General features: G+C 36.5%; 1 protein-coding gene across 2 annotated transcripts; it reads left to right on the forward strand.

Annotated features, from left to right (window-relative positions):
- Positions 1 to 4,454: 4,454 nt before the first annotated feature.
- Positions 4,455 to 12,363, forward strand: cdipt (CDP-diacylglycerol--inositol 3-phosphatidyltransferase (phosphatidylinositol synthase)). 2 transcript variants are annotated; one of them, XR_014772398.1, is made up of 7 exons: positions 4,455 to 4,651; positions 5,758 to 5,892; positions 6,389 to 6,542; positions 8,171 to 8,252; positions 8,356 to 8,437; positions 9,247 to 9,466; positions 11,671 to 12,363. XR_014772398.1 is itself a non-coding variant. In XM_084743584.1 (6 exons), exons 1-6 carry the CDS (start codon positions 4,609 to 4,611, stop codon positions 9,384 to 9,386), a joined length of 636 nt encoding a protein of 211 aa, XP_084599710.1. In that variant the 5' UTR covers positions 4,455 to 4,608; the 3' UTR covers positions 9,387 to 9,764. The 2 variants fall into 2 exon arrangements, 1 of the variants encoding a protein (XP_084599710.1); XM_084743584.1 differs by lacking the exon at positions 11,671 to 12,363 and having other exon boundaries at positions 9,247 to 9,764.
- Positions 12,364 to 12,953: the final 590 nt, after the last annotated feature.

The following is a 12,953-nucleotide window of genomic DNA, read 5'->3' on the forward strand; positions in this document are numbered from 1 at the left end:
AAAACAAAAACAAGAAAAAGTGGAGCGTCCACAGTCGAACTGAATAATAACGACGTATTTCCAGATTCTGTCACTACGTTCGGTGCCATGTTTTTTATTTTTATGTTTATTCTATGTTTCGCACTCTTAAGTCGACGTGCAAAGGACTTCCCCAAACACACTGTAACCTGCGGCGTATGGAGCCCCGAAGCGTTCGGTATTAAATCATTTACTTTATGGAGTAAATAGTCACGTGAATAAATTGTATAAAACATAAATGATCCAACAGAAAACTGTTAAAATTCATCCCATAATGATGAAATGCTATTTTTATTGAATTTTATTGGATTTCATTTTTATTTCCAGTGTCTTTCTTCAGAAGTCGCTTTCTGTTTTTCCCCAGTGAGACTTTTTTAATGCAGTGAGCTCTTTGTTGTGATAACGGGATAATTTATCTCAATATCAAGACAAACATTTTTTTTCCCCCCATAAAGACAGTTAACTTGTGATTGACATTAACAAAAATATTTTCAAGTATCACAATAACTATGCTTCTTTTTTCATAACAGGTTTATTTTGTCTCGCAAAAACGAGATTCATCTTGAAAAAAACGAAATAATTAACTTGAAATATTTTAAAGTACGGCCCTTCTTTGCTTCCATACGTGCTACTTTATTTCATAGCATTTTATTTTATATCCAAAGTGTCCAAATAAATGACAAAATAGTAGAGTTGAGTTTTAATTATTTTTTTAATTGATATATTTTGCACAATTTGATCACGTGACTGTTTTATGCTGTAATTATTGATTTGACGTTGGACGTTGGGGCTCCGGCAGCAGAACTCCACTCTCTCTTGTTCCACTTTAACACCTCATCATTTTATTTTGCACAGTCCGAATGGGTAGAAAAAAAATCATCTGGTCACTTCGTGCAGCGGCGTCCCCTGCAAGTGGGGGGGAAAAAACCTGTCATGGTCACATGACCCGCGGTCGCTGCTGCTGCAGGAATGTGACCTCCGTGTGATCTGATGCTGTCTGTCATGTCTACCTCATTTGCACTGATAGTGAAAGAATGTTTGGGTGGGAAAAATGCATATTTCTTGTGTGCAGACTTTGGCTAAAAAGTTTTAGTTTCTTTCCCGTGTTTGTGCAAATGTTGACGAGAGACGCTGGTGGAGAGCAGGAGGGGACAGAAAAGTCTTCGTCTTCAGTGTGAAAATCAAGAGTGGAAGCTGGAAACAGGTTTTTTTTTATTATTATTATAATTAATTTCCCCTCCGCTGACTCATCTTTACAGGACATGCTGGACTTTAATCCCATGTGGAGACACTAAAGACGTTGCGGGTGAAAACGAGTCGCCCGACGTGTTGGGATGATCTTTGAGGTTGGAAGTGTTTGGTGGGAATCTGCTGGCAGCGGGTGGATGAACTCTTACTTCTCCCCATCCTCCAAAAAAACCTCGAGAATACATTTAAACCGTGAGATTTCATTTTGCCAACTTTTTTTTTCTGTTTTTAAATGCATCGTTTTGTAATAAGGCATTCCTGTGTTTATTTTTTTGCCAATTAAAGCTGCACTGTGGAGGATTCAGTCAGAAAATAGATGTAGATGAACCCTGTTACTAATGTTGGACTCGCCAACATCAGATCAGTTCTTTGGTCCCAACAGCAGATAGACATGATCGTACTGTGAGTAGTTCACTGACATCAGGATTTCTGTGTTTTCATTTGGTCAAAATTAAAGGAACATTTTGGGAATTTTTCATGTTTGCTGTCTTCTCCAGAGTTACACGAGGAGAGACGCGTGTCATTTACAGCAGCAACCAATGAATCATCATTATTTTGGATTAATCTGCAAATTATTTTCTGGATTATTTGAGTTTTTTCTTGTTTGTGGTTGAAAAATGCCCGTTATATTTTCTTTAACCAACTTTCCAACTCATGAAATATTCCATTAAGAGCTGAAATCATTTGATTAATGGACAGATAATTAGTTGCCAGCTGTTGATAATTGATCAGTTATCTCTGCAAACAAAAATGTCAAAAAATCTCTGCTCTCTACAGAAGCCCACGTCCACCAATGAGATGAAAGGGAAAAAAAAAACATTCTGTCATTATGAAGAGGCACTTTGTCCTTAAATGTCTTGTTTTGCCCCCAAAATCTCCAAAAGCTAAAAAAAAAAATTGTGTTGACTGTGATCAAACAGAGAAAAGTCATTATTTTGAAACATAAAATCATTTTTGCAGAAACGGGCTTCCATCCTCTCAGATGTGTGAAACTGTAGTTTTTTCTGTTTGATCAGACAAAACAAGACATTTGAAGATGTGAGGAGTTTTTTCTGGACATTTTTAAGTTTGATTGAAAAAAAAAAAAATGCTTGGTTTGATCAATAATCACAATGATTAGTTGCTGCTCCTCATCGTTAATGTAGGCTTAGTGTTGATTAATAAAATATTTGGTATATAAACTGGTTTTCAGATGTCAGAGAGATCATTTCATCATCACATTAAAACAGAAGACCAGTAAATCCTGACAGCTGTTTTCTTCTCAATAGTTGATGATAATTTTCAGATTTTTATCAACTAATTATTTCAACTCTAATTCAGTTTCCCTTCAGAAGAATATTAGTGCCAGACATAAAGAGGAAATGAAGTTTGTTTTAAATTAGATTTATTTTACATTTTGAGAAAAAAAAAAACAAAAACAACTCAATATCAGCACCAGTCATAAAAAATAATTAGAAGAGATTTTTTTTTTTTTTATAAATTTTTAGAAAAATGTTGAGAATAAAGTTGAACTATCAGTTTCAACTTAATTCTCAACATTTTTATTTTTATTTTTCCCAAGCAAATTTAATTCCAAAGAAAAATGATAACTGAGCAAAAATCAACACAGTGAGAAAGATGTGAACCTGCAGCTCCACAACTCAAACGGAGAAAACAAGCAAAAAAAACTTCCCAAAATGCCGTTCGGTTCTGTTCTGTTCTGTTCTGTTCCTGTTCTTTCATGTGGGTCCATGTGTTTCCTGGTGCAGTCCAATGTTTCACCTTCCCTCCCCCCGAAAGACAACCCCACCCCCCCGACTGTCCTGCTGTATGTTTGCCAGCAGGTTCATGAACTGACAGCTGTGATGATGATGATGAAGATGATGAAGATGTTTGTGTGCAGAGCAGGATGGATGTTGATGTTGTGAGGAGACGTGGATGGACTTGAAACAGTTTTTACAGCAGGAAGTCGAGTTTCAAATGTTCAGGTTCAATGCAAAATGTTTGGAGGAGCTGAAAGTCGAGTTGTACAGAAACGTAACAAAATAATTTTGGAGAAATAAAAGAAGAAAAAGAGAAACGTTTGGTTTGGTTTCTGTTGGTGAGACGTTCACACATCAACTGATTAAAAAAAAATTCAGTTAAAGAAATCACATAAGGAAACTTTCTGTTCAAACTCACAAAACTTTAAAGTTTTTTGTAGAGATCCCCAAATTATTTCAGAATTCAGTATCAAATGAATATATATATAAAAAAAACATAACTGAATGCATCAATAAATAATGTTGTTAGATTATTAAATGGAAGGTAAAGAAAGATTTACATTTTCCCTTCAACATCAAATCAGTTAATAAAATAAAAATCTTTTTCTGGACCGACATGGAATAATTATAGACCCTGATGATAGTTTTTACCTCCAAGTTTTAAAAAAGACATTAAAAATTATTCTGTTTTCAAATTATGAATTAATAATCAAACTTCATTTCAAATATTCTGATTTAATGCAAAATATTTGGAGCAGCTGAAACACGAACAAAACAATAATTTTGGAGAAATAAAAGAACACAAAGTCATTCATTTATCCAATTTACAACTGATCTTTTTGTTTGTTTTAATATTTACATTTTCCATTTTACCAGAACTAAAACACAAAGAACTTCAGAAATTCAGAGACATTTCTCACAAATTGTTAGAAATATTTTTGTATTACTATTATTTTTCATTTTCCTCCTTTCCCGTTTGATCTCAGAGGTGAAAAATCTAAAAATAACTTTTCAATCAATCTGTTTCTGGGAGGAGAAATTATTAAAGGGGAGGCGCGCGCTGCACGCTGTGGGCTGCGTCATATGACGTCATGAGCTACCGGAGCCTCGCGGAGGTCGCTGCCGTTATCAAGCTGGACTAAAAAAGGAAATACAAACCGGAAACAGATCTTTTTTTCCTAGTAAATAAAAGCACAACTTGAATGTAATTCAGTCACATCGGGAAAAAGAGGAGGGTGTATTTATCCAGTATAAAATCATAATTATTTATCTACACATTTATTTAAGCATTTTAATTGTATAATTATGTATTTATCTATTTATCTATTTAACACTGTTAAAAAGCTCCTGTTTCAGATTTGAGGCGTCAGGAACTGAACTCTTCAACGCTACATCACTTTTATTCTGATAACGGACTCAGCGGAAGTCGTGCTCTTATTGTTGTTGTGTGTGAACGGAAGTTTGACGGAAAGCTGCTGTGAGGAAGTCATCGCTTCAAAAAAAAATCCAACTGTCGCTCGTAGTGAGTTTGTCAAATACGAGTTAATAAAGCAACGAGAAGACGACGCGTTTCCACTGAAAACCGCCACAAACATCAAAGATGGCGCAGGAAAATATTTTCCTCTTCGTCCCCAATTTGATCGGTGAGTTTTTACCGTCTCTCTGCCAACATGGAGCTGAGTTAGCTTAGCATTAGCCAGCATACAGTGGATGCTGCTCAGAGAAATGTCACACCAAACCCCATTCAAAAAAGTGCCAAATATTGAGAATAGAAAAAACACTGTAATCTATTAATCTGTCTGTTGTCAAATCTGTTTCAGCTTCATGACTCCATTTTCGTTTAGTGTGAAATATTGGACACTTCAAACAGTTCAGGCCTCTAAAATCCCTAAAATAAAATTATCTTTGGTTGAACTACCAACACTAAATATTTTAATACATCAATGATTATAAAATTAAAATGCTTAAATAAATTAATAGACATAAAGACAAATATAAATAGACAATAGACAAATATACATACTCGACATATACAGTAGACAAACAAATTAGATGCAACATGAAACATATTACATATAAAATATTTTAAAGTTGTTTATTATTTATTCATTATATTTACACGTTTGTATATTTATTCATTCATTCATATATAAATGGAGTTATTATTCATTTATTTACCTATTACCTATACACACTGCTGTAATTAACCTGGTAACAAGTTCAACTATCCATTAAAGTAAATATAAAACATTTACTGTAAAACTGAAAAGTTTTTTTTTATTTTCAATTAAAATACTAAATATTTTCAAACATTTTACTGCCTTTGTTATTAGTAACTTGTATATATGTCAAAAAATCTGCAACAAAAACAAAATATGTAATAAAACTCACACAAAAGAGACGGTTTAAACAGTAAACAGTTAAAAAGTATAATGTTGAAATAAAACTATGTTCACTTAAATGTATCTGATAAGTGATCAGCGACAGGAGAGAGATGACAGGAAATCCAACAAAAGTCCCTGGACAGACATGGTGGCCTCGTGGTTTTAAACGTCCTGCCCTTTTCTGCGTGCTCACATTTCCTGTTTGATGCATCCTCTCTAGTGAAGGGAAAAACATCCTGAAATACACACATCAGGGCAAATTTAACCACGCTGCAGGTTTGATCTTAGTCAGACAGACACAAAGTTGAGCATCATGTTTCTGAATAATTGTATAAAAAGGTGTAACTGGTTCTCTGTTTCTGCAGGTTACGCCCGTGTTATTTTGGCTCTGATCTCCTTCTACTTGATGCCCTGCTGTCCGTGGCCCGCCGTCTTCTGCTACCTGCTCAGCGCCCTGCTCGACGCCTTCGACGGCCACGCTGCTCGGGCGCTCAACCAGTGTACGTACAGTGTTCCCTTTTTACTGTCTAGCTGCCTCAGTCCAGATGAGAGAAGATCTGATAAATTAAAATATTGATGTGCAGCTGAGTTATGTTCAGGTGAAACTGTGCCCTCAGTTTTGACTCTCAGGTATCAGAATCAACTTTATTGACTGAGTGTGTGAACTCATACAAGGAATTTGATTTTTGACCAATTTGTATTTTGGTTTTAAGCTGCTCTCAATAGCAGGCCTGCAACTAATAATTATTTTCAATCTGCTGATTATTTTCTTGATTAATCAATTGTTAATTGATCATCTTGTTATGTCCACAACACAGATAATCATTCTCCTGTCCTGAAGAGTAAAGAAACCAGAACATATTCATGTTTAAGAAACTGAAATCAGAGAATTTGGACAATTTTGTCTTAAAAAAATGACTCAAAATGATTAATCAATTATCAAAATAGTTGGCGATTAGTTTCATAATTGATAAATCATTATATATTTCCTTTCAGCCACAAAGTTTGGGGCCATGATGGACATGCTGACAGACCGCTGTGCCACCATGTGTCTGCTGGTCAACCTGTCCCTGCTCTACCCGTCCTACACCTTCCTGTTCCAGCTCAGCATGACTCTGGACGTCGCCAGCCACTGGCTGCACCTGCACAGGTACGCCAGCACAGGTCAGCCTCCTCCACCAGCATCAACCCTGTCCTGTTGGATCCTCAGAAACATAGAGATGATGTCATTTATTAGACGGTTAATGGTGGAAACGGAGGCTGGTTTGATTGAAAGGTTCAAGAATTTTGAACAGAACCGGTTAAAGAACCAGAGTCATTTTGGTGGAAAAACACTAAGAATGAATTTGTTTTTCTCTACATGGATTTGAGCCTCAGGCTGAATGTTCCTGCAGTTCAGCGTCACGTGGAGGAAGAGGCAGAGTTTCTGTTCTGTGATGTGGACAAGAAAACAAGTGTTGGATGATATTTGTCACAATAATCCAGATAAAACTTATTTTTTTGTTGTCTGTTGGGCACAGCTGGGCCGCGCTGGTCGCAGCCGTTGTCGAGAAGCGCCGCAGAGCGTCCCGGAAGCAGCTCTGAGCTCTGCTCCACAGAGAACACGCTCACAAGTCTATTTTTGACAGAAGCTGCTTCAAGCTGCACAGAGCAAATCGATTCAGACACGAGAACGCTTCGAGCATCCAGTCGGTTTTCAAAATAAAAGACCCTGTGAAGACTGCTGAATGTAAAATCAGACAAAAAAGAAACGATTTAAGCACCGACCCACAGTAGAAGCACAGAAACCAACAAACAATCACCAAATCAACTAAATCTGAGCAAGTCAACAAAATCAGGCGGGCAAAACGCTGTGCTGTTTTCAGCCTCTCAGATATGAGGATTTCCTGCTTTCTTTGTTTATTAACACATTAAACTGAATATCTTTGAGTTTTAGACAAAACGAGACGTTTAAGGACGTCACTATTCTTTGAAACATTTTTCACTATTTTCTGACATTTTAGACGCTGCAGACCGAGATCTAACATAATTGGTAAATATATTTTACTTTTTCGATCTTCGCTGTCACCATCCCATCTGAGAAAATGCAAAAGCCCAAGCCGACCAATCACAGTCCTCGTTATCTCCGTGTGTTGTCTCTGGATGCTGTGGCCCCGACATGTTGTCATATTTATGAGGTGGGAGAAGTAATCGATTCTTAAATGCATCATGATTCTCTCTTGAAAGATTATAAATCAATCCAGAAAAATCAATAATCAGACATTTAAAACTCAATTCTCAACATTATGATCTCCTGTAACAGTAAGATCAGTCTGTGTGAAAAAAATAAAAATAAAAGCAATAACAGTGATACGAAAACTACAAACAAATATTACAAAGAAAATAATTAAAACAATAATTAGGTAAAACCAAAAACAAACAAAGAGATACAAATGCTGAAAAAAAAAAAAATCAAGATTCCACATTGATCTGTGGAGCTCTGGCATCAGTTACAGCCTGTAAGGCTTATCTCTTGTAATACAAACATTATTATTGTAGTCCAAGAATGGCCGCCATAGTTTTTGCACTTTATTAATCCACAGCGTGTGTTTGGGCCTGCAGGTGCATTGATGATCACATCGTAGTCCTCTGAATCCAACAGATTCCCACCCCACAAAAACAACGACACATGTAGAAAACAACGACTTTAACTCCTGAACTAAAACCTCCTCCTCCTCCTCCTCCTCCTTCTTCTTCTTCTTCTGCTGCTCTTCATCATCTTTGTTTCCTTTTTCTCAGCTCAACAATAAAGGGATCAGCCAGTCACAAGTCCATCGACCTCTCAGGCAACCCCATCCTCCGGATCTACTACACATCCAAGGTGACGAACACACACACACACACACACACACACACACACACACACACACACACACACAGAGAGATCCTGTCATACTGACAGTTTGTGTGTTCGTCTCTTGCAGCCGGTGCTGTTTGTGATGTGCGCCGGGAACGAGCTCTTCTTCTGTCTGCTCTACCTTCTCTATCACATCCAGGAACCTGCTGGTAAGATGTTCCTTCTCTTCACCCTGTAAACACGTCATTTCAGCCCTGATTTTCTAATCGCTGACAAACGCCCCCGTGATCAGAGGTAATCTGGTGCTCAAAATTATATGGAAATAATAATAGTTAGTTTTGAAAACATTTTAAAAGTTGAAATACTCAAAATTTCACGGCAGCTCACTGCAATAGATTTTTGAGTTTTGAGGCCAACTCAAACTCTCAAGTTTTAAAGAAAGTTTTACCAAAAACTGATCTTTTGTTGAGATTTACTTTTCTTCTTTAGATAAACTAAAATCTTTGAGTTCAAGAAACCTCACACAAAATGTTTTTTTTATTAAAACTATTATTAAAACTATTTCATTTTCAAACATCAAAATAATCAAGACAAGTCAGGTTTGCAGCTCACTGTGACCAAATGTTGAATTTAAATATGGCCGCCAAATAAAATCTTCCAAAAAAGTCTTCAGGGAAAAGAAAGAATTGAATAGTTTCGGCTCAAGACAGATTTTTTTTTCTTTTCTTTTCTTTTGGCCTAGAAATACAAATGTTTGTTTTAAAAGTGTTTTTGATTCATCTATCTCGAGTTTAAGTCGAGTCTAAAGTCATTAATACCAAGTTAAAGTTAAGGTTTCAATCAGTTTTAGTCAAGCTAGTCTCAAGTCCTCGAATTTGTGACTTAAGTCATGTGACTGGAGTCCCCTCCTCTGGTCCACGTCCTGAAGCGTTTCAGTGCTCCGTGTGTTCGTTCGTTCCAGCAGCAGCTGAGTGTTTGTGTGTTTTGACCTGCTGTGTGTCTGCGCTCTCTGCTGCAGCCTGGCTCTACTGGCTGCAGGGACTCTGTGGGATCATCTGCCTCGTGAAGTCCGGCATCAGCCTCCTGCACCTCATCACCGCCTCCCAGAACATGGCCGCCCTCGACGCCGCCGAGCGAGAGAAAAACAAGGCACAGTGAGAGAGAGAGAGAGAGAGAGAGAGAGAGAGAGAGGAGGGAGCAGCTGATTCAATCTGGTTCTGTTTCTTGTTATTTTAAAGGTAACACTTCACGTGAATGAAGGAACTTAAATAAGACGTGAAACAACTTCAGTTTGTCAAACGACATCAGACAGAAAGAAAAAAGTTTTATGACCAAATATCATGACATTAAAATTCCAGATCCAGCAGGTGTGAGTCTGAAAGGTGGATCATTCAAACTGAACAGTTTCCTGAGCTCTGATTGATTTCATAAGCATACAGTGTTGGCAGGAGAGATATGATCATAAATACAGTGAGATGATGAAAAAGTCAACGGGTCCCATTTACACCTGACATTAACATGTGTCCTGAGTGAGCCAATCACAAGTTGACACCCAGCAAATAAACACATACCTCCATCCATATGATTTTTTTCACCCAGGACACGTGAACTCCAGGTGTAAACAGGCCCTGATGGTTCTGAACCTCATGATCTTAATTTACTGTAAATGTTTCGGCTCTTTGTAGCGTCTTCATCTTCATCAATGCTAAAATTCAAGTTGTGTAACTCTCAGACGTGGAGTTTGACCCTCACTCTGTCATGAAGCCTGTGAAGTGGATCTCAGAGCTCAGAAACGGTGACCACACTTTCACCTCTCGACTCTTCCACCGCCGTTTGCTCACATGAGTCATTCTGAGAGAAGCTGCTCCTGTTTTAAGGTCTGTGTCACTCATCGGAAATTTAAAAAGACAATCAGATGAGCATAAATATCAGATTTATTAAGAAAGGTATCAGTGACTGACTGTTTGGTAAACGTTGGTAAAAGTGAAGCCAGATTAAACCCTGTCAACACAAGGGAAAACATTATGGAAAGATATTTGGCCATTTAAAATCTGAACAAACCAGTATGATAAAAATCACAGTTTACTGTACATTTAAGAGAAAAATATGATAAATATTTACAGCAGACATGTTAGTTCATGCTAACAAAATCTTCAGTTTCACATTTTCTCTCTAAACTTCATCTGTGGTGAACTGAGTCTAAGAATAAGAACAATAATGCTTCATGTATCAGTTATAAACCTTTAGATTGCCAGAAAAAAAATCTAATTTGCAGAAACAGGGTCGTAATGAAGATATTCTTGATGAGATATCAGAAAAAGTCACAGTAAATTAAATGAATGAAAACAGAAGCCTCTTTGGTGGAACAAAAGCTTTATTATACTTTCATAAAACATGAACTGACAGACATGAAACTTGAAACCAGAAGTACAGTAGAATTCAGTACAGGGGCAAAAGATAACCACCAGTTTTAATTTTTCATCAATCCGTCAGTTCACCTGCAGTAAAAATGAATCTGCAACTACTTTTTAGCATTTTTTAAAGCAGAAACTCCAAAAACTTTCTGTCTCCATCTTCTCAAAAGTGAATATCTGATGGTTTTCTTTGTCCTCTGTGATGTTAAATTTATTTTCTCTGAGTTTTGGACTGTTGATCAGATAAAACATTTAAATATGTCGACTCTGGAAACTGTGATGGATCAGAAGTTGCAGCCCTGAAGTAACTGTAAAGTAATAAACAGATTTTGGTCTAAATACTAGATATATTCTTAACAAAGGTTTTGACTCTTTGCTCTGCTCAGCTTCAAGTACACGCAAAGTCTATAAATAATAAAATAAAAGACCCTGTGCAGACTTGAGATCATAAATACAGACAAAAAAGAAATTATTTAACTACTGGTACATGGTAGTAGCGAAAAAGCAAAGAAAGAGGACCAAATCGACAGAGTCGACATAATGAAGCAGACAGACGCCGCTGCTGAAACGCTTCTGAAGCAGCCGCGGTGCCGACGTGTCGCATCCATCGACGCATCAGAGCGGCTGACTGGTCTAACAGTAAGAAAACACTCAGAAAACAATGTCATATTGGTTTGTTGAGTGGAGCTAACGTTAGCAGCGCTAGCAAAAGCAGCTTGCTCTTCCTGCCGGTTAACGTCCACGTGGTTCAGCATTTCTCTGGTCATACAACATTTTTATTTTCTCGATCAAAATACTGCCACATCGCACTGGTTCCTCATCTTTGTTCCACTGTCCACTTCAATGGTTTACATTCAGCCACAGTCCTGCCTGCTTCTAACTGATCTGTGAAACATTTGTAAAAGATTTATTAACCAGCCATTAGTTTACTGATTAACACTTATTAGAAAGTAAATAAACTGACGTGGTAGCTTCATATTCTACATTCAAACAAACTCACAATGTTTTTGTTTATCGTCTCCTGTCAGGTGGAACTACAGAAAGCATAAAGAACTTTTACTCGCAGGAACAATCCACCTTTATTCCTCATTTGTTTTGTTTTTATTTTGATTTGTGAAGATGAAATTATGTCCCAGAAATCGATGCCACAGACCAAAAAACTGAAGCGTTTGTTCAGTTTACGCAGACGACACCCTTCTGTTCTTAATAAAGAAAAAACTTTTCCTTTTAAAACAAAAAGCACTCTGCTTAAAACGCTTAAATATTCCTTTTGTGACGTCCGAGCCACTCTATTTTTGCTGTTGTTATTGTTTATTTGTTGATGATGTCGCAGTAGAGGGACGCTGATCAGCTGGTGCTTCTTTGACTTTGATGATGCTGTTATTTGGTTTTTGTTTTTTTGTGGTAGAGGAGACGTGTTTCCATTTTGTTTTAGTCTTCTTAGACGCAAATAGTAAGTTATGCAGGTCATAAGTTATACCTCACATGAAGAGCACTAGGTATTTATCATTTATGGTTTCACGTACTTTTTAAAGTCATTGACCACGTTTGTATGTGCTGCTTATGGACTACTGTAAAGCCAAGTTTCAGTGCAGAATGTGGGAAAAGTGTTAAAATATAAAGTTGTTTGTGATGGAACTCATTTCCTAGAATGTATTATTAGAAAATATAAATGTATATCAACAGACAACAGCAAAGCCAAGTCTATATTGTATTTAAAAGACATCAACTGTTGTAAGTAATATATTTGATGGGTTTTTTTTTTGTGTTTGTTTATTTGTTTGGAGTGCAAGTGGTTTGAATTTACTGTTAAAGCAAATACAAAATAAAGGAAATGAAAACCAGATTTGTTTTTTCACTTTGTATTCCACAGAAGCCCAGTTTAACTACTGTGATGGGAAAAAAACACATCCTGTATTCATTATGAGTAACTGTTGATTTAGCTCCTCCATTTTTATCTAATCACTCACAGAACTGATCTTCATTATAATTAGAGAACTTCAATAACTCATTATTTCTCTTGAAACCAAAGCAGGGGGAATTTAACAGTCAAGCTGATTCTACAAATGACATAAAAAGTTCAAATTATGAGATAAGGTCAAAATTATGAATTAAAACATTGGAATTATGGGAATACATTTTCAAATTATGAGATATAAAGTCATAATTGTGACAAAGTTGAAATTATGAGTTAAAAAGTCATAATTAAGAGATAAAAGTAACTTTGTATCCTATTTCAACTTTTTATCTCATAATATATTAATTATGACTTACCCTGGGGACATTTGAAAAAAGTTTACATTTTTTAAAA

The sequence above is a fragment of the Lutjanus erythropterus genome, chromosome 19 (genome assembly GCF_056507025.1).
Source record: "Lutjanus erythropterus isolate fLutEry1 chromosome 19, fLutEry1.hap2, whole genome shotgun sequence".
Taxonomy (NCBI): domain Eukaryota; kingdom Metazoa; phylum Chordata; class Actinopteri; order Lutjaniformes; family Lutjanidae; genus Lutjanus; species Lutjanus erythropterus.